This window comes from Drosophila mojavensis, unplaced genomic scaffold (assembly GCF_018153725.1).
Source record: "Drosophila mojavensis isolate 15081-1352.22 unplaced genomic scaffold, ASM1815372v1 contig_49, whole genome shotgun sequence".
NCBI classification, from domain to species: domain Eukaryota; kingdom Metazoa; phylum Arthropoda; class Insecta; order Diptera; family Drosophilidae; genus Drosophila; species Drosophila mojavensis.
This window is the reverse complement of record NW_025318872.1, coordinates 2,888,595-2,911,421: the sequence shown is the minus strand read 5'-3', so window position 1 is coordinate 2,911,421 and position 22,827 is coordinate 2,888,595. Positions and strand designations below refer to the sequence as shown.

General features: G+C 33.8%; 1 protein-coding gene across 4 annotated transcripts in view; it reads right to left on the bottom strand.

Moving 5' to 3' along the window:
* The window catches only part of LOC6578001, a 51,056-nt gene extending 31,266 nt beyond the window's left edge, over nt 1-19,790 (bottom strand). For all 4 annotated transcript variants that reach the window (XR_004363859.2, XM_015165941.3, XM_032728746.2 and 1 more), the window contains exon 1: nt 19,424-19,790. Coding sequence is in view for 1 of the 4 variants with exons in the window: in XM_044009156.1 (XP_043865091.1) it covers nt 19,424-19,447 (24 nt within the window). In the remaining 3 variants the exon portion in view is untranslated. The remainder of the gene's footprint in view (nt 1-19,423) is intronic.
* Nucleotides 19,791-22,827: the final 3,037 nt, after the last annotated feature.

The following is a 22,827-nucleotide window of genomic DNA, read 5'->3' as shown; positions in this document are numbered from 1 at the left end:
GAATATCAGATTAGAGGGTTTAGGGTATCTCCTAGTCGAGCAGTCTCGACTAGAGTCCTCTTACTTGTTATACCCTGAACCCATTGAAAATGGGAAATCAGGGTATAATGGTTTTGTTGAAATGTATGTAACAGGCAGAAGGAGGCGTGGCAGACCCCACAAAGTATATATATTCTTGATCAGGGCGACGAGCTGAGTCGATTTGGCCCTGTCCGTCTGTCTGTCTGTCCGTCTGTCCGTCTGTCCGTCCGTCCGTCCGTCCGTCTGTCCGTATGTTTGAACGCGTCGATTTCCGAAGATATAAGAGCTAGAGACTTGAATTTTTTTTAAATGACCGTATATACAGCGCGGACGTCAAGTTTGCTTTTATAATTCGATAAATCATCCCGTTATGTTTTTATCGAGTAAAAACATTCAAGTTCAAATCAGGTGCCACTAAAGTTAATTGTAAATGATTTTTCTTTTTTTTAAATTTCTCAAATATTCAATATAATATGTAGATCATATACTGAAAGTTTCATTAAATTCCGTTCAGTCAAAAATTAATAAAAAATAATGAAATATTTGGCCAATTAACAAACGCACGTGCAGCAGCTACAACAGCATCGTATGCGTGTGCACACATACATTCAAACTTCTTCTAGAAACATTCGTTGAATCACATCAGCTGTTACTTTCGTTTAGTTTTGGTAGATGGCGCAGCAGCAGTGAATCTATTTGAGTTTTGCCAGCGCCACTAGCAGGAGTGGGGTGGCGTAGTGTGTTAGCTGCATGACGCTCGATCGAGAAGTCGTGGTTCGACTCCCGATCGATGCAACTGATGTTAACTTTTTTAATTGTTTCAAAATATTTTTATATTTTATTAAATGAGTTTGGTATTTTATTTATATTTTTAAATACATCGAAATTGAAATTTCAGTCATACTAAATAGGCATTTTTATTTGTTGGGTTCAGGGTAGTATCTAGTCGAGCACTCTCGACTAGAGTTTTCTTACTTGTTTGGTATATATCTGGCAACTTTTAATAATGGACTAACTCTTATATTCGCTTGCGAAACAAATTTATTTTCAGATCGAGAATTATCTTAAAAATAACAGTTTTACAAGTCAACAATCCAGAAATAAATATTAAGTATTTTTTAGAATGTTTCGCTGTAAATTTTTTTCATCTAATAATAAATAATGTTTCATATGTTGATTCATCATTCTTTGTTTATCAATGGATCTAAACAATTTTTATTTTTTAATATTTTTAGTCCTAGCAAAAATAATTTAGTCCCGAAGTAACTTGAACTTTAATTTGAATTTGATCTGTAAAATACATTTTCATTTGGAAATTTTAATAAAATTATTTTCACTGGTGTTTTTAATAGATTTATGGAATTTGAATTCCACTTGAAAAAGAATGAAAAACTTTTTCTTTTTTTACACATAAATCAAGCAATAATAGTAAGAACAACATAAACAATTTTATATTAATTGCCTTAATTGTTTTTGTTTTCAATTTGAATATGCTCAGAGCATGAGTCAATAATTGCACAAGAGCATTAAAAATTCGATATGAATTATTTTAGGGGTTTTTTGGTTGTTTTTCTTTCTGTTTAGTATTTGTTTCGCATCCCCGTGGATTCTGGTCTGGCTCTCTGTGTTGATTGTTGGTTCTGTGTTTGTGGCCCAACGGCTGCTTCATTTCTGACGCCGTTTTTATGGCACAAGACTTTGAGTACTGGCCGCCTCCTGCCCCACCCCAATGGGCCATAAAGAGCGGCGCCCAAATGCCAGTGAAGCAAACAAAATGCTTGACATGTTTGCCCAGAGACGCAAAGCGGGCCTATTTCGCTGTGGTTGGCTCTGTAGCTTAGTTAACTGGCCCAAAAAGCCCAGCCATGTTGCCATTGAGGAGCAACGCATAAAAAGCTAAATTATAGTCAAAGTCAGCCAACTCAAATGAACCAATAGAGACAGCCAAGAAAACCAAGAAAGCAAGCAACCAAGAAGACAAGTTCCTGTCAATTTGTCACTGATTTTTTATTTTCTATTTATTTTTTGTACTGTTTGCTTAATATTTTTGTAAATTAATGGCGCAAACACAAAATAATTCCAGAAAAAAAAAATGTTCACCTTGTAAAAGTCAAGACCAAAACATCAAATAAATTGCAGGCAAATCAAAATAAACAACAGACGCTGAATAATGTAAAAATCGACAACGAAAATTCTACAAATAATTTACAACAACAAACAGGCCACGTTGGAACGAAAAGCCAACAAAAAAACAAAGAAAATGTAATGCTGTTGCTCTCTGATTATCAATAAACAAAAGTGCACATCAGTCGATAAATAGAGCGTTTGTAATGCCAATGACAGGGCAGCCGAGCTCTATTTCAAGTGCCGATGACCCATAGATGTACACCATTAAAAGGTCAATTCAAGATGTAAAGCCTTAATGGCTTACTCATTGAGTTGTCAGTTCAAAAGATATATGGCTTACAAGCAACTTATATTTATATTTATATTTATATTTATATTTATATTTATATTTATATTTATATTTATATTTATATTTATATTTATATTTATATTTATATTTATATTTATATTTATATTTATATTTATATTTATATTTATATTTATATTTATATTTATATTTATATTTATATTTATATTTATATTTATATTTATATTTATATTTATATTTATATTTATATTTATATTTATATTTATATTTATATTTATATTTATATTTATATTTATTTATATTTATATTTATATTTATATTTATATTTATATTTATATTTATATTTATATTTATATTTATATTTATATTTATATTTATATTTATATTTATATTTATATTTATATTTATATTTATATTTATATTTATATTTATATTTATATTTATATTTATATTTATATTTATATTTATATTTATATTTATATTTATATTTATATTTATATTTATATTTATATTTATATTTATATTTATATTTATATTTATATTTATATTTATATTTATATTTATATTTATATTTATATTTATATTTATATTTATATTTATATTTATATTTTATATTTATATTTATATTTATATTTATATTTATATTTATATTTATATTTATATTTATATTTATATTTATATTTATATTTATATTTATATTTATATTTATATTTATATTTATATTTATATTTATATTTATATTTATATTTATATTTATATTTATATTTATATTTATATTTATATTTATATTTATATTTATATTTATATTTATATTTATATTTATATTTATATTTATATTTATATTTATATTTATATTTATATTTATATTTATATTTATATTTATATTTATATTTATATTTATATTTATATTTATATTTATATTTATATTTATATTTATATTTATATTTATATTTATATTTATATTTATATTTATATTTATATTTATATTTATATTTATATTTATATTTATATTTATATTTATATTTATATTTATATTTATATTTATATTTATATTTATATTTATATTTATATTTATATTTATATTTATATTTATATTTATATTTATATTTATATTTATATTTATATTTATATTTATATTTATATTTATATTTATATTTATATTTATATTTATATTTATATTTATATTTATATTTATATTTATATTTATATTTATATTTATATTTATATTTATATTTATATTTATATTTATATTTATATTTATATTTATATTTATATTTATATTTATATTTATATTTATATTTATATTTATATTTATATTTATATTTATATTTATATTTATATTTATATTTATATTTATATTTATATTTATATTTATATTTATATTTATATTTATATTTATATTTATATTTATATTTATATTTATATTTATATTTATTTATATTTATATTTATATTTATATTTATATTTATATTTATATTTATATTTATATTTATATTTATATTTATATTTATATTTATATTTATATTTATATTTATATTTACTTATGCTGTTAAGCATAAGTTGTTTAAGAGCTGTTATACAAATAATAACCATAAAAACAGCAAATTGTCAGCCATTTTAGACGTTATTTAGCTGCCAGCCCACCCGAGTCCAAAACAACAAAACAGCTCGCAAAATTATCCACATAACAAAAAGAATAACAGCAACAAAAATAAGCAGAAAATAACAGAATATAAGTAAACTATAAATAAAAACCAAATTTGTGCTGGCTGGCATAAAGCTTTTAATGTACAACGCGGCGTATGCGCAATATTTTACATTAAGCCAACAAACAAACGCAAAGAAATGAGGACTGTGGGGGGCAGTGGGTGGGTTTTGACTGGCTGAACGTGCCCGTGTCTAGGTAAAATTATTATTGAATTGATTTTTGGGCATTTTCTATATAGTCCGTATACATATGCAAGTCTGATTGACAGACGTGAGTGCATGCCCAATGCCGAATCGGGGTGGATGCCTGGGAACGCGATGAAGACAGGTTTTTTTCCGGAGTCCATTAAGCAGAAGAACAGAGAGATTTGTTCAGTCATGGCAATGTGCAATGTATATTGAAATTAAAATTAAATGAATTATTTATTTAGTGGGCAGCTCATTAAATAAAATGCATCTGAAAATTATTTATAGCATAATTGAAAATTAAATGCGAACAATGGTTAAATTAAGCAAACAAAATACATATTAAAAATAACTAACGAAAATGTAATTGAAAACAAGGGAGAGCTAAAGTCGAGACTGCTCGTGCGAGCTGTTGTTGAATAATTACTCTTTTAGTGGGTCTATATTCATTAAACTATCAGAATGATCATAAAAGGTCGGTATATGCCAAAGCTAAAGTCTTTAGTACTTGAAATAAGATTTTGTTTTTTGTCTATTTACAGTAAATCAGAAGTTTCTAGTTCTATTAGTATTCAAATTACGATAGGATTGTTGAAAATATTTTAAAATGTTAAAATATCAATATATCGATATTTTTATAAAACAGAAATATTTATATCAGAACTTTTTCCCCTATATATCGAATAATTTTTCGATATTTTTGATATATTTGAGTTGGTCACTCTTGTGATAAGTGACAACCTAAACCCGACAATAATTGTATATGTTGAAAACGAATTATACTGACAAAAATAAATACCCTATAATATTTTTCAAAACTTAAAATATCATCGATATGATATTTTTAAAATATTCGACAACCCTAAACTACGCTTAAGAAATTAAATAAATTGATCGATTTTTGTCGATGAAAAAGATATAGATTAAGTTATCGAAAGAAATCTGATAATCTCGTACTACGTATGGTATACACGAGTATACATGTATAATTTCAAGTCTGGCCCTTATATCTTTTGAGATTTTGACGTTAGACAGACGGACATGGCTATATCAACTCAGCTCGCCACCCTGATGAAGAATACTTAGATGTACTTCTATCTGCTTGTAACATACACTTTCATAAAGCAATTATACTCTGATTTCCTATTTTCAATGAGTTAAGTGGGCATAAAATCACACACACACGCACACACTCACAGATACTTAAAGGTAAATAAAATAAAGGAGGCACATGTTGAATGCTTGAATTATCGTGAATTACAATGAGCACAATACGGATTGAGGTATTTATAAATCGCCCTATTAATGTGTCAGCATGTAAATCTTGGCAAAACATTAAAGCAGACAGCTGCGTGTGCGCTTTATTTACTAGCCGCATCGATGCTTGGCATTGGCATTGAGTATGTAAGTGCAAATATAACAGATTACGTTGGGGATTACTGGACTAGTCGCCGTGCTTGTGGGTACGTAATGCCTTTCATTTAAGCTCCAACGGAGCCCCAGAGAGCATAAAACCCATGCCCATTTAGACAAACTACAAAAGCGACTTAATAAACAAACCACAAAAACTCATTACGATCCGCAATTCAATTGCATTTACGCCCACAGAAGTTCGGGCGAGTGAAACAAAAGGGTTTGACTGACTTGATGATATCTTGGCTTTTAGTTAGGTTTTCTGTTGGCAATCAGAATTAAATTTATTTTACTTCTTGAAGTCATTGAAATATTTCGTTGACAGATGTTTATTTGAATTTTAATAAATACTAGATGCTTTAGGAAGCATCATAAAGTGATTGTATTGTAAAAAGATTAAAAACATAGAAGTATAACATAAGTGTGAAAAGCAAAGCGAAGGCCCCAGTAGCCAGTGCGTCATTATTTATATATTTATATTTGTAGTTTTTAGCTTTATATTAATTCTAACGTCTAAAGTCATAGTTCTTGGGGAATCATTACAATTAAATTTATTTTTATTTTAGTTTCTTTTCTATTTGCAAATTTGAGTAAATCAATGCAAGCATATATGCAGCAAAATTTAAAAGAACACAAATTATTCATTCTTGTGAAAACTAAAGTAATTATTAAAAGTTTAATGAAAGACCATCATTACTTAAGGATCTCCCAAGCCAAAAGCCGTAGCAGCCAATATTCTAGACTATATGCTATTGTTTATTTGGTATAATCTCTAGCTTCTAGATGTATACAAAGAAAAAAATACGTAAATCAATCGTTAAAATAATTGTAAAGTACAGAGAATGCGAAATAATATTATTCAGCAATTGTATTTCTGCCCTTTTTATGTTTCAGAAAATACTTTTACAACAAGAATATGATTTGATGTTCAAAGTAATTTGTGAGCATTTATACTATTCATTTTTAGACCTTTTCAAAGATTGTGCTGAGAAAGAATAAATATTCGGTTAAATTAGTTGTGATTATACATTTAAAAAAAAGAAAAATATATATTTCTAATGAATAGAATACAATACTCGGGTCATTAAAAAGGCTAATAAAATTCTGTCTATCCAGTCAGCAAATTACCCCTATCAAAAATGTCGTTTTTATCGCTTCCTAACGACCTTCATCATTTCGAGCTAAGCAGCTCAGCTTATGGCATTTTAATGAAAGGGTATTATGTCAGGCATTTTTATTGCATGCAGCACACATAGCCACATGCATTATAGTACATGTATATGCACATGTATATGGTATGCTCACTTATTGGCGAGCCACATGCGATGTGAGTGCAGTGGTGAGCTATAAGGATATCACGGTTGGTGGCTTATAATGCAGCCACAGGATGGAGATATCATAAGTGGGCAATCCATCGAGTGCTTACTCGATTGCAATTACAATCGCAATTGCAATTGCAATTGCAATTTATTGATCACTCGGGCCCCAGCGAACTACGTGCTGTTGAATAATCCAACATCGATTAAATTTCATGTGTCGTGACAGTTAAATTGCCATCAAATTGCATTGTGTATGGAGGCAGATTCTTTATAATCGCCTTTTCAGGCCAAGCACACGGATGGCCATTGCGCGGACAGCAGAGCGCTAGAATGCGAGGACGGCATGTTCACGTCAGCCGGGCAACTGTTGCCACAACAAAAGTGTCACGAGAACTGTTAAAAAGCGCTTCAGCAACTTTTACAATCAGCAAACATGACAAAAACTGGACGCACAAAACAAAAACCAAGTGTCAAACACAAATGAAACAAAAAATGCGACTTGATGCATAAGTTTTGGACGCTAAGCCGCCGGACACAGAGCCTCATGTGAAGGGGCTGCAGCTGGGACAGACGGCTTACAAGAGCAAAATGCTCCAGGCCCAGCAGAGCAAACAGAGCCAACAGAGCCAGCAGAGCCAGAGCTACAATAAAGACGAGGGAGCTTCAGTCCGAATGGGATGATTTGAAAATGCGCTGTATCTAGATTGGAACCGTCCCACCAGCGCAAACCCTAACCCAATGCCAAAAGTTGTGCTCTTTTCTCGTTTGAATGCGAAATTACTACTTTGACTAACTTTCGAGGTTGTTCTTCGCTCGATTTGAAGTTTTTTTTGGCTAATATATTATATTCAAAAGTATCGTTTGCTTGGCACTTTATAAATCTAAAGACTTTTGATAAAATATTGGAGCAAAACTAAACTTTAAAAAAAAAAAAGAAAGTCATATTTAGCATTACATAAAGATTTTATTATGTTCAATCTTAGCTATTTTAAAATTTGCATACATTATATTTATTATATAACGTATATAAGAATATTGAGATAATATTTAATATGTTATTACTTACTTTACTATTTAGTTTATATTATTATTATGAATATAAAATGATCTCCCGATGCTTCATTATTAATTTTTGAGAATCTCCTTTGGCGTACTAACTTGTTTTATGACTTATAAATAAGTCAAATATATAAGACTAATTTATTTTAAATATCGCCTTCTTGTGTAGCAACGTAATATTTCAAGATAATATAGCACAAAGCCATATCTGCTTCCACAATGTTTGCCTTGGCTCGTCTGTAAATTTATACTCCCTTTATTGATATTCTCTTTTACGCTTCTCTCCCGCGTTGACTTTGCTTAAGCTCAAACAGCGCACTTCTCTTTATGACTTTTGTAATTTTAGACTACTGTAAACCACTGTCAAGTCCCTTTCTCTGTCTCTGCATCCTCCATCCTCCCTCTGGCTCTCGCTCTCTCTCACGCTCTCTCATTTTTGCTGAGATAGAGCTGTTCGCACTGCAACTGAAGCTGTCAACTGCATGACATAGCCATAACGCCCTAAGCGCAGAGTATAACATGTCGGAATTGCTGCTGAAATGGAATTTCTAGTGCATGGACATGAGTCAGCGACAAAAAGGACTAACCATATGCTCCTGCCCCCAAATGACAGTGGTAAGTGCTGTCTTATTGTTGCTTACGCTTGCTGTCTACTGAACCCTTTCTGAAAGCGGGTTACGAACGGGGTATACTCGAAGTTTAATACTGTGCAGTAGGTTGAGTATACCTAATATATATATGATTTGCTTCAAAATATGATGTGGTTATTGCGGAAATTTTTGTAGCATCAATCTTGTTTTGATTAACGAAAACTAAGAACGAAACTAAGAAAACCCTTATATCAAATTAGATTTTTAATTTAATTTAGTTAACCAAAAATCATAAATCAATATTAAATTTAAAAAAACATATCATACAAACAGAAAATACAACAAAATGTCCTAGATTTGATTAATTTTTGTAGGTAAGTAATTGTAAAGTAAACATTATATATAATATGTATCTACATATATGTACAAAAAAAGATATAAAAATCAATCAACATATTTTTAGTTTTTGTCAATATAAGTTTTAATTTATATTGGTCTACGATTTTCATTAATTGCCGAACTTACATCCAAATTTGATGTGCAAAATCTTAATTACACTTAAGGAAAATAAAAATATATTTAATTTGTGTAAATATTATGTTATATTCAGAGTATGTAAACATAAAAATAAATAAATAAAACTACCATATTAAATAATTTAGTCAATTGGCTTATTGTTTAGCTTAAGACAAATCGCAAAAAACAGAAAACAAAAAAATTTTTTTAAATATTGATTTATGATTTTTTTTATATAATTTAAATATATATCAAACTATATACCAACATATTTATGCTAAATCTTTTATAGTATATATTTAATTTAATTAAAAATAATTTTGTATTTATTATTACTTAACGAAGTTTCAATTGATTATTTAGTACTCATTAATATGGGGCAGCAGTTGCTCTTGACAGTGTATTTTGTCGCCAGTGCAACTTCGCTGAAACTTATTGTTTTCGAATGTGTGTGTGTGCGTGTAATGTGAGACCTGGGTACGCTAAACACACATAAAGTAAGGGGAGATACTGACTTAAGAGCGGGAGGACGAGTGGGCAGATGGGGAAGCTGCAGTCAACAAGCGAGCGTCAAATGAAAGTGGAAAGTGCACTCTACACAACACAAGTGCAGTATATATATGTATATATATATATATATATATATGCATATGTGTGTGTGCGCTTGGGTAAGTGCTGGCAGCTCACTACTTATGCTGCATTCTTTGGGGCGCGAGCGCGCTTAAGATAAATAGCTGCGAGCGCCAAATAAATCCCAGGCCGTGCCTTGCAGCACTGAACTATTCGCACTTTCCAACACTTGGCACCACCACCCGCCTCTTTCAAAGCCCATTTCATTATCGTCTCCTTTCGCAATGAGCGAAGTTTGAGCAAAGTTTTGCTGTGAGGCCAAAAAAAAAAAGTAAAATTGTTTGCATGCCAAAAGGTACGCAAAAGTTTTGCGGTCTTGACTATCAAAAGTATTTCATAGGGTTTTCATTGCATCTACCCTGCAATCGAGGGCTGGGCATTATAATTTGGAATACTTTCTTTTCTTGTTTCTTCAATTAACAACATTTATTTTGTTACATCTTGTAGAGCCTAAGATGGTACTTTAACATAACTTAATATAATTCAAAGCAAATTTATTGCATTTACTTATTAGGCCATCTATCGATACATAAATATATCGGTGGCTGTGAGATAAAGCCCATAGTAGTAGTTAAAGTCTTCAATTGAAACAGCATTTTATGTATCTTTTCACTTAATTTAATTTAATTTAGCCAGCTTTGCCATTTCTTTCCCCTACAGGGTATCTACTAATGGACTTCTGCTGCGCAAAATTTCTTAGCACCGTCTTCTGGCCATAATTATGTTAATTAAGCCCAAAAGTTCTCTACTGGCCCACACACATATGCTAAGGCAGGCGATTTACGCCGCTTAAATGAAGCGAACAATTTAAATTTGAATTTGAAAAGGTACACCATTGCACACACCCACTCGTACGCCCACTCACACCCTCGCAGAGACACATGCTTGAGGTTCTCACGTACTGCAGAAGGTAGCCTCCATTTTATTTGCATATCATTTAGCGTTTGTAACGGCTGAAAAGAATATGCGGAGGAAAAAAAACAGGGGAGGCTTCTGACAAACTAGCTGTCTGCACAACCCCCACCCCCACCCCCACACTCACTCACACACACACACCCCACCCACACACATATACATGCACACCCCTTCACAGCTGGTAATTTGCTTTAATATTAAATGTGTAACGAACTGTAAGAAATATGAACGTGTTGTATAGTTTGATGTGAACGCATTTCGCAAAGAAATGGCCAAAGGCATTTGCTAGCCGAGCAGCGGTGGGGGTGGAGGGGGGTCACAGCATGTGTCAGGGACATGAACGTGGACATGGGGCTGAGCCCATGGCATTGAGCACTGTAAGTAGAGAGCAGAGAGTGGGGCGATTTAAAACATATTGCCTTAAATTAAGCAAAGCTCAACAAAAAACGGGCAGCGCGACTGAAGAGCTTAAGCCTTGTCTTCTGATTCCCTTTGTGAACCTGAATTTCATATTGATGCTCAACTTGGACTCAAAGTTGAGCTGGAATGAGAAAGAAAGAAAGAATAAAACACGAAAAGTTCGTTTCTTATCAAACGCAAACGGATGGGAGCTGCGAATCATGTCAGCTTTGATTGCCTCATTGCATTCATGAGTCGGCCTTAAGAAGTATTTTATAGACTACTTTACTTTTTCGCAAAAATAGAAAATACATTTAGCATTGAAAACTAATTCTAGAAATTAAAATATTATTTGCTTCTAATTCTTTTTTGATGCAAAGTATCATTGTGAATTTAGAGTCGAACCACAAAAGTATTAACTCAAATTCTGTTCGAAGAAGTCTATTTTTATATGTATTATAAATTAGCAGGAATAGCAATTTGCTCCTGAATTGGGGCATAATTGATAAAAAGTTCGTGGTTCCAAATCATCCCTGAACCGAATTTTTTGTTTGCTCGCATCCTGTCAGCAGGAAGCTTTTAAAGAACGTGCGTGTTCATGGCATAGGTCCATTCAAATAAATTTAATTAATTAAAAAATATATCTAAATATAATATTTCTTCTTTGAAATGGAAACCTTTGAAAATACATGGTTTATAAATGTAATTTTATAGCAATATAATTATATAAATATAATTCAATAATAATTCCTAGCAAGCGTAAATCTTGCTACAGACAAGAGTCACTAGATTGAACCAAATCATACAACATTTCTATAGAATAGATTTATATACTTATTAAATTCATTTGTAAACTACGAGCTGTTCTATTTAGCAACACCTAAAGTCGTCTCAAAGAGATTCACTCGAAGCTAGGCAGCATTTTTCAATTGACAATTTGTTTATAATTGTAATTCCATAGTTACAGCGTTACAGTTAAGTGTTTTGATACAAAACCCTGGAAGTTGGGGGAGTGAGAAAACTCATTTCCTTGCTGTTCAGCTGCCTCAAAGAGAAAGCCGCTAAGACAACTCGTCAAGCACTTTGTGTGTGTGTCCATATACCATCTATATAATGTAACATAATGCAACATGTGTGTGTGTGTGGGTGTGTGTATTTCATGTTTCTGGCAAATTTGTTAAGCTACCCACGTTGCTGTCGAGGCTTAACTAATATCGTTGCATGGTCATGAGCACAGTCTGTGTGTGTGTGTGTGTGTGTGCGTGTATGTGAGTGTCTCTGTGTGTATGTCTGACTATAGGTGTGAATTTCTCACACTCTACAACTGCTTGCCCTCGCTTTTCCCCAGTATCTCTCACCCCTCGCCCGCGCCATCGCTCGCTAACTGTGTAGCATCGGAGCAAAGTCATTTAAATTTAAACACAAATGTTGCACGTAGCCCCATAGGTAATTCTATAGAGCATCTTCTCAGCTGCTCTTATACACACATTCATATATATGTATATATATAACTATGTGTGTGTGTGTGTTTGTAAGTGCGCTCATTTATGCGATTTGGCCTGCTAAGGTTTAATAAAGCAGCTTCAAGACTTTGATGACGTTGACGAGCAGAGAGCGCTGCCTTCCAAAGAGAAGGCAAAAAAAAAGAAGGAAAAAAAATTAAAATGACAGCCATTTGAGGACCCGGAAACTGTGGTTCTGGCTGCTTGGAGGCCTCTTCTTGTTGCTTCTTCTTGCTCTTCTTCTTCATCTGCGCTCGACTTCAGTCGTACAAGTTATATAATAAAGCAACTTTCGTGGCGTAATTGGCAGCGCCATAAAAAGCGAAACGTCAAGGCAACCCAAAACGAAATTTAATCAAGTGTTAAGCAAATCTACAGAAAAAACTGCTTTCAGAAATAGTTTGCTTCCAAAAGTCTATATAGGTAAGTGTGTAATGTATGTGTGGGTGTGTACGTGTGTGTGGGCGCCCTGTCGCTGTATTTGTTTAGCTTAATTAAAATACCCAATGCAAATACGACACGTGCGGTTAGTAAGCGACCAAAATGAAATACATATTTTTTTATACATTTTCCTTTTAGTTCTGCCAGCCATTTACCGCTCGAAAAGACAGCGAATGGGGTATATTGCAATGGCTGATAGTGTCGAGTCAAGCAACACAAAGCACCTTCTCTTTGAAAATTATATTATAAATATTCAATGTAAATAATATTCTTTATATGTCAATTATTATCGAATATATTTTTGTTTAACTTTGAAAAGACTCTTATGAATTAAATACTTGTCTGGTTGTTACTCAATATCAAGTGTTTTTCACTTTTCGGATTCGGACTGGGCTTAATAGAAACATCCGTACTTTGTATTAAATTGGATTTGATTTACGTTAATCTTACATCTGATTGTAGCTGTAATCGATTTTGAGCAGCTGTTTTTTATGCATTTTTAAAATTATTTATATACCCTTCTATATATATTCTATATAGGCATTCAAAATTTTTATGTATATATTTTTTAAATTTGATATGTATTTGGTGATTGGTAATTCTACACATTCCAGGTCTTCTATAAATTTATTTATATTTAAAGAAGAAATAATGATACTATATTTATTTGTTTTTAAACTGTAAACTGCACGAGTTATTAAAAACTATTATTAGTATTACATAAGAAATAGTGTTTTCAGATCATCATTTCAGATCATTAAGATCATTCAGATCATAGTTTTCTTCGCTATTTGCTATTTCTAGCTTCTAGCCAGGGTATCGGGTGGTCATCTTATTCCCATCACTTTTTCTCTTGCTTGTTTTCATATTTTTTTTTTTTTTTTTTGCGTTGCATTCACAGCGCCCGTGCCAGGCAGTGGTCACCTGCTGCTAACCGTAGGTCTGCTTTATAGTCAGCAAAAAGCAATTTGGTCTGCTGACGGCTAACGTGAGCCCCCGCAACAGCCCACTGCTTGCACCACCAAACCACCGCCCCACCCCACCTGCCCTTCGCTGTTGTCTGTCGCTCAGCAGAAGCTCAAACAAGGCATTTCGAGTTTCTCTTGTAGTTGTCGTTGCTTTGCCGCTGTTATTTTGCGGCGTTGATACCCCGCTGGCTTTGGCACTTCAATTTTATAACGACAGCAACCACAACAACAACAACAACAACATCAGCAGCAGCTGGAGCAGAAGCAGGAGCAGCAAAGGTGGAAGAGACAGACATTGTCCGCGAATACTTGGCACCTGCCTAATGGTCTGTGGTTGCCTTTGAAAATTCGACAGCCCCCACGTAAAAGTGAACTTTTTAGAGGTTGGATTATTTTTTAGTGACATTAAGCAATTGCAAACTTTTGAGTGCAATATTTGAGCTATTAAATTTGTTATTTTGGCTGACACTGCGTATACTTGATAAGCCATTTTTAATGTCTGCAAATAAACTCGCCAAATTTATCAAGATGGCTCATTGCAGCTTTGAACTGCAGCCAAAAGCATTAAATTTCGACTGATTGAGCTGCTTAACAATAATGTTGCCTTTAAATTTACTTTGATCTACGGAGCTGAGAGTTTGCTATTTAAGACAGATAGATAACAAATGCAGAACATTTTTGCAAAAATCTCGAATCCTTAACTGTTAAGCTACTTAGTATCTTAGTCTGCTGACTGAATTTACTGTATGAAATGCCGAGAAGAATAATTAAAATTTAAGAAGCAAGTAATCAGTGCAGCCGACCACATAATATTCGTTTATGAGTCAAAATTTAGTTAAAATTTAAATTTATACCAAAATCTTGCTGATGAGGAAGTATATCAAGTGAATCAAACTGCCAGACTTGGCCATGCTTACTCTAAGACTGTCGAAGTTACTTTCGCCTCGAATGCTTATCTGATCTGATAAAAATTAATGTAGTCCGAGCATAGACATGGCATTTTAATCGGCGCCAACTGTTAGGGAGCTTAATAATAAAATTCTACATTTACTGAACTATAGATTTGAAGTGAACTCTTTGACATGTTAGCTATATACGACTAGGAAATGTAGAGCTGTCCATATTCGATGGACCTTTCGGACAGCCCTACAGGGTAGCCCATATTCGACGGACTCATGATTTTTTTTTTAAATAAAAAAAAAAACACATTTTTTTTTAATGTTGATAATAATCAATATATTTAGTTATAGTAGATTTGTTGAAATCACTTTTAGAATTCGATATCTTTTAAATCTATTAAAGGGATGCCCGATAAGTCCTTTGAATATGCACAGTCCTGCATTTCATCGTTTTATATAGCTAACTAGCGAGAAAGAACAAAGAGTGCACAAAACCAATAAATCCCTTTGGAGTGGAGCACAGAAGGCTTTAGATTGATTAAAAATCTCGGGCTGCCATCGAATCAGACTGTTACTCTCTAAACTTGATATCTCTCATGTGAAATTCTCAGAAAAATAATTAATTTTGAGCAAGACGGGATTTCCCGATATATAAAATGCAAAAGGGGAAAATGAAATCCGAGAGCTGTGCTCCCTTTGAGCCAGCAAAAAGATGCCCAGCGAAAGCCAACAAACTCTATGCGAAGTGTTTGCCATTAACAACTGTAAAACAATTCCTTCCTTCCTTTCTCATATTGTACACACGAAGAGGAATAAAATATAATACACATAGTACAAGCAGCTCTTGAAGTTGGCATTCGGAATTCTTTTGGTACTTTTAAGGCATCGTTTCCGCAATCTTGAGCACAACATAATGTGTTCTTCCGCGGCATGTCATTAATCAAGAAAGTTGCCAGCCAGCCGCATATATTTCATAATTCCTTGGCCAGAGCCAGACGAACAAAACTTCTGCTAACGATTGCATGCCACGGCCATAGTTTAATCCCAGCAATCAAGCAGAGCGAGAGAGAGAAGAAAAATTTGCCTCTGGCTAGAGCTGGAGCTGGAGCTAGAGTTGATTTTCACACTCGCCATGCAGATATTTTGGTTGTTTTTGTTTGCCAACAGCTCAGGACGCACTGATTAAGCCTGGCATGGCATGATGAACAGCGGCGTGGCACGCCCACTAACGCCCACGCCGCACTTTAATTAAAGGCGAGCAAACTGGATGGAAACGCCCGCATAGCCGCAAAAAATGTCAAGCTTATGCCATCAATCAAAATGCTTAAATAAAATGTTTGTTTTAGCTGTTTGCCCGGACGCAAGCAGGCCAAATCATGCTCAGGCAGAGCCCAGCGGGTAGGCAGGGCAAGCGGGAAGGCAAGCGGCAGGCGGCAGACGCGGCGTATACTTAACAATGTATGTTATGTATTTTCCATGCCAATTGAGCGCCGAAAAGGCACGAGTCAGCAGATAGGGCTTCACTTTTGATACAGCCCCCCCAAAAAGTAAAGAGACACTAAAAACATTGTTGTTCTCATTTCGATGTCCTACACGCAGTCTAAAGAACAACTGGGTATGATACCAAACTGTCATGTTCATGATTAGACGAAGGCAGCTGCTAGCTCATAAGTTATCTTGTTTATTGTATACTGTGGAGATATATTAATTTTCAGATCTCGTATATTTATATTTGTTGAGCAATTTCGATTTTGATTTTAAATACTTTACAAAGCTTCAACAGAGTATATTTTAGTCGCGCAAATTAACTTAGAGAGCCCTCGATTCGTTGTTGTTGTTGCTCCCCATAGAAGATCAGCAGCGACAACAAGCAAATGAAATTTATTGCCTTGTTGTGATAAACGTGACGCGTCTGTTTAACAAGGACACGCCCAAAAATATAAGCCGTCAGATGACAACAGTCAAGCAGTCAGGCAGGACATTTCAAGTTTCCAATTGGATTTGTGTTTTAGGCAGTGCAAATGCGTAGACATTGAGACCGCCGGGACAACAGGTTAATGAGCCATCAAAAAGTAAATAAAATGGAAACGGAATGGAATGGAAACGGAAATAAACATTTTGCAACATATAGAATATATAATCTTTTAAGCAATTTCAGAATGGAACAAATAAACATTATGACTAAACTCTTATTTGAAATTCCGAAATAACAAATTTCAATGATTATATCATAGAATATGACTTTCCTATCAGTTCTCCTCTGAGAGCTGATAGCTAACTTCTGATCTCATTAATTACGATAGGATTCTTTAATTATATGGGGGTGTGTAAATCGAGTAAAACTGAATTTTCTACAGTTTTAGATAAAGAAACTTATAATTGCAAATAATATATAAATACCAATTAAGTAAAAATATTTTTTGGCGACTTTTTGCCTTGAGTGAGAATTCTGCCGTCGGTAACGCTCGACTATAACATTTTTAATTGTTTTATTTTGTTTTTATCTTCATTCTTAAATTTCCAGTTTTTATTACAGCATAGTATCTTCATCTAATTAGTCCTTAATTGCAGTTACCTTCATATTTGTTCATTCATATTTCAAGCTGAAACTCCTTTCCAGCTCAAAAATATTTCCCTTATTGAAAATTGCAACATAAATTCTTTGGACTACAACAGAGCGTATGCTTGATATTTGCTCGCTTTACTGAGAGCCTTTTTCCCTTTGTCGCTTGCGTTGGAGCTCCCATTTCCTTCTCCTCTTTTTATTTCTGGCATAGCGCAATTTTCATGCCGCCAAAGCCTGCAAAAATTTCGAAATACTTGATGGATTAAAATTGGCCGGCAATTCAGAAAACTGCATTTGCATTTCTACTTCTCTCGTCTTTTTTAAAGGCTTTTTATTCTTTTCGTGCTTGCGAACTTGGCGGACAGCTTCAAGGCTTAGATAAGACCTGTTCGAAATTAAGCCCCAGTGGCTCACGATTTTTGGCAGTGAACGCGGCCAGCGCTGTCTTTTGATAAAGCCTGGCCCCCTACCCCTCGCCCCATTCAGAAATATGTGCGCAATTCCTTTGTCCGCGCTGCTCTGTTCACTTGCCGGTCCGTTCCTCTGCCTGGCCTTCCTCCCCGCCTGGCTGGTCGTCTGTGAGCGATTGGCTTTAAAGTTGACCTCAACAATTTGGAGCAGTAAACATTTTTGCCCGCACTTTCACAGGGCCTCATATTGCGCATACGTCACGTGAACGTTTACCATTTTTTCTTAGTCGTTGGGCAAAAGCCGTAAAAAAGTAGAAAGAACTTGCGGGCAGAAATATCGAAGAGAAAATACTCTGGCAGCCAAATAACATTGTCAATAATATAGGAAAAATATTACGTATAAGTGATTAATAAACAAAAAGGCGAAATCATACAAAAAGTGTAGCTTTCCCACAGCTAGTTTAACGTCTGCTAAGCCTCATAATTGCGGAGGATTTACTTAAGGGCTCAAATTTCGATTGATGGCTTTTGCATAAGCTACGTCTGATCCGAGTAGCCAGTCAGACAGGTACTCGCAGGGACTTTGAAATTCAATTGAGCAGCACGAGCTGGCTTAGTGCCTTGCTCACAATACCTGACATAGGCATTTCGCAAATGTCTCGTATGAAATTTCACTTAAGCAAGGTATACGTAGCGCTTTTATTATCTTATCTATTTATATATGCCTGCAGCGATTTAGAAGCGCATTCAAATAAGTTACTACTATGCACAGCTAGATCAGGCCTTATAGCAAATTTATTTTATTACCTTTACCAAAATTTTAAAAATTGTTTTATTTGAACTCTGCGCAGAATTTCAAATTGTTTTGTGGTTATTCGCGTTTGTAAACCACAAAAAGTTCTGGGAGCACAAATTCGGGGGAAAATCAAATAAATATATATAATACAAAAAAAGTCACGTCCCAATCGAGCTAGACCGACTGCACAATACACTGTTCACAAAGCAAAACTTTTAAATTATTATAGATATTTAGTCCGCTTTTAAATCATAATTTTTTATATTAGAAACAAATATTTTTTTAAGTTCGTAAATTATATTGATGAATGAGCGTTAAAGAGCATGAATAACGTATTCATACTTTGCGGAAATTCAATTTTTCCTCACATCCGGACATTAGTCAAAGCCCATATACTCGCTTACACCTTGCGAACAGTGTATAATTAGCAGTAAAAGCAACAAACGGCAAAACTCGTGGATTTAGCATGCAAACGAGTTAGATGTGAATTTGAGTTTGATTTTCCTGTGCTAGGGAGCTTTACTGCTATTTAGCTAAAATATTAAAGAAGTGCTACGTGCTGGGTTAGCGCCCGCTTTTAGCGGCTGAATCGTGCTTGTGTTTGTATGCGTCTTTGTGTGCTTGTGTAGGTGTCTCAGGGCCTAAGACTTACCACAATGCGTCGAACACGTGTCATTTTGCGATATTCACCCAGTTTGAGGCCGCAAAGGCAAAGCTGCCTTCTTCACTTTTTCAGTTTTTTTTTTCTGTGCTTCGCACAAACAGCGACGGCAATTCAACACGGACACTCGATTCAACAAACTGCAACTCTTGATGCGGAACAATTAATTAATTAACTAAAGTACTTTCGTCGCTAACAATTAGCAGATTTTTAACAGAACTTTCGATTTGTTTATGCCCCCTTTAATCGGGGTCCCCAGACACGCGTTTCGCGCTGCCTTTTGGCCAGTGTGCTAGCTTTTGATTAATTTCCTCGAGCTGATTATCGACCGCTGCGCCAAACGTCTCAGATGAAACTAAATGTGCCCCGAGATTGGCACACAGATGAAATACCCCCTGGAAAATTGTGGCCAGGCAAAACAGTAAAAGAAGAATGCGTCAAAGAGCGCAACTACAGCTTGCTTGCCTCTCTCGCTTTCGCGCTCTCTCTCTCTTTCTCTCTCTTTCTCTCTCTCTCTCTCTCCCTCTCGCTTACATTTGATTCAATACTTGCACTCCGCACACGTTGCGGATACGTAATAACGAGCTATACGCCTCATGAATGTACAGTGGGAATAGTTAGCGAAATTCATGATAAACAAATCAAAGTAAACTTTTGTCTTAGACTTAGGTAAATGGGTGAATAAATAAATAAATAAGAATAGATAAATAGATAAAATGACAGAAAGAAATATTTAATATGTAAGTGAACTTGATATATTCATGTCACATTGTGGCAGATATTTGGTATACCTTTTTCATTATTTATTATTTATTATTTATTATTTATTATTTATTATTTATTATTTATTATTTATTATTTATTATTTATTATTTATTATTTATTATTTATTATTTATTATTTATTATTTATTATTTATTATTTATTATTTATTATTTATTATTTATTATTTATTATTTATTATTTATTATTTATTATTTATTATTTATTATTTATTATTTATTATTTATTATTTATTATTTATTATTTATTATTTATTAACTGAATTGAAATATTTTTTAATATTTTCTCTTGTAATTCATACAAGCAGAGTTTTTCGCGCAGTGTATTAGAGAGCGAGAGTGCGCATAGCGTAGAGAGCGAGAGTCAGAGTGTGTTGTAGAGAGAGAGAGAGAGAGAGAGAGAGCTGGAGAGAGGCAAACAAAAGGAATTGCTTGAGAGCTGGCCTTTTGTTTTTGCCACTGTTTGGCATTAAGGTGGGAGGGAGATGAAGACAGGAGAGTGAGGAGTTGACTAAGTGGGTGCGTAGCAGTATCGTGTGTGTATGTTGTGTACGTTTGTTTATTTGTTTGTTTTGTTACATTATTTTTGGAGGGTGAGGCCGTGGGGGGCTGAGTAGAACGCGAAACCAGGCAGAGGCTGCAAAGACAAAAGCCAAGAAATTCAAAAATCACGCGCTGCAAACTTGTTGAAGAAATATTTGTGCAGCCGCACATGTTTTGTGTGTGTGTGGGTGTGTGTGTATGTATGTTTGCGTGTATGGGTGTGTAGGTGTGTGAGGATGCTTAACTCTCAGCTGCGCTTAAAACCTGCGGCGGTTGCTTCAACTAGCAAACGGGTCAAATAAAGACATTGAAATGTTGGGGTACAAAGGGGGTACACACTCATGTGTATGAATAAGTGTGAGTGTGCACAAGTAGCTCACATACACACACACTCACATACATGCATAAGCATATATTGCAAAGCGCAACATGTTGATTTAACACGTGTTCCCGTCGCACGCGTGTGTTCACTGTATGTGTGAGTGTGTGCGAGCGCGAGTGTGTGTGTTGTAATTACTGCATGTCGAGGAAAATGTAATTAATTAACTCTATGCTAATTGCAATTTGATTGCACAAGACAGCAAAAGGGGTTGACGCATTTGCCAGCACACAAATTCGCCAGTTGCTAAAATAATTTCACTAGCATTTTACTCAAGTGTTGATGAAATTAAAATTTATGTTTATTCAAGCTAAAGTTAGTTGTGCTGACATACGTTACATATACGTATATCCTGATGCATCCCATATGCTCATAAGTTAGTCTGATGCACTTTTTGTTGCAAAACTAAATAAAGTTTTCTTCAAACTGCAAGTTTTTTTCATTTCGATAAAAGCATTAAGCACATATATTTATGAATAATATTATTAAGCAATCCATTTTTTGTCCTGCCAGGAATTTTATTAAGCAAACTTATTTTCACCAATTTTTAATGTAATGAAATTGAGTCTCAAACAATCTTTTACTTATTCTGAGGCATATTATGTAAATATGAATATTTCAATCGTAAAATTGAAACTTTTTAAGCAAATAGAAATAGTAATTTTTAAGCGTATATATTTATAATAAGACTAATATAATCAATTTTTATACCCCGAACCCATTGAAAATGGGAAATCAGGGTATAATGGTTTTGTGAAAAGTATGTAACAGGCAGAAGGAATCATCGCAGACCCCATAAAGTATATATATTCTTGATCAGGACGACGAGCTGAGTCGTCCGTCCGTCCGTCCGTCCGTATGAGCAAAAGGATCTCAGAAGTTATAAGAGCTAGATAGCTGAAATTTGGCATGTATACTCGAGTATACCATAGGCAGTACAAGTTTATCGTATTTTTTCGATAACTCATCCGATAACTTTTTTATCGAGAATAATCGAAAAATCGGCATTGTTTTTTCAGCCTAATTTGAACACTTTTAGACCTGGAGACTTCAAATTTGCGTTGTGTATAAAGTTAATGGATACAAAGATTTTGTAATGTACAGATTTTGGATACCACGCCCCCTTCACCCCCAATTTGTAAAAAACGCATTTCAAGTACTAGAGACTTGTGCTTTGGAATGTACACCACATGATTACGCTCTGAAAGTCTACAAAAGAAATTATTCAACAAATAAATTCTCATAATATTGCCCACATTGCAGCGCAGCCCAAGCGCAGCCTCTGCTTACTGCGCAGTTAGCAGAGCGCGTGCTTATAAGTGAATGTGTATGTATGTGAGCATAAAAGAAGTCCAGAATGATTAGAATATCAGCTTGGAGGGTTCAGGGTATCTCCTAGTCGAGCAGTCTCGACTGGAGCCTTCTTACTTGTTTTTTTTTTTTAATTATTCATTTATTTATTTGTATACCCTGAACGCATTGAAAATGGGAAATCAGGTTATAATATTTTGTTAAAAGTATGTAACAGGCAGAAGGAGGCGTGGCAGACCCCACAAAGTATATATATTCTTAATCAGGGCGACGAGCTGAGTCGTCCGTCCGTCCGTCCGTCCGTATGAGCAAAAGGATCTCAGAAGTTATAAGAGCTAGATAGCTGAAATTTGGCATGTATACTCGAGTATACCATAGGC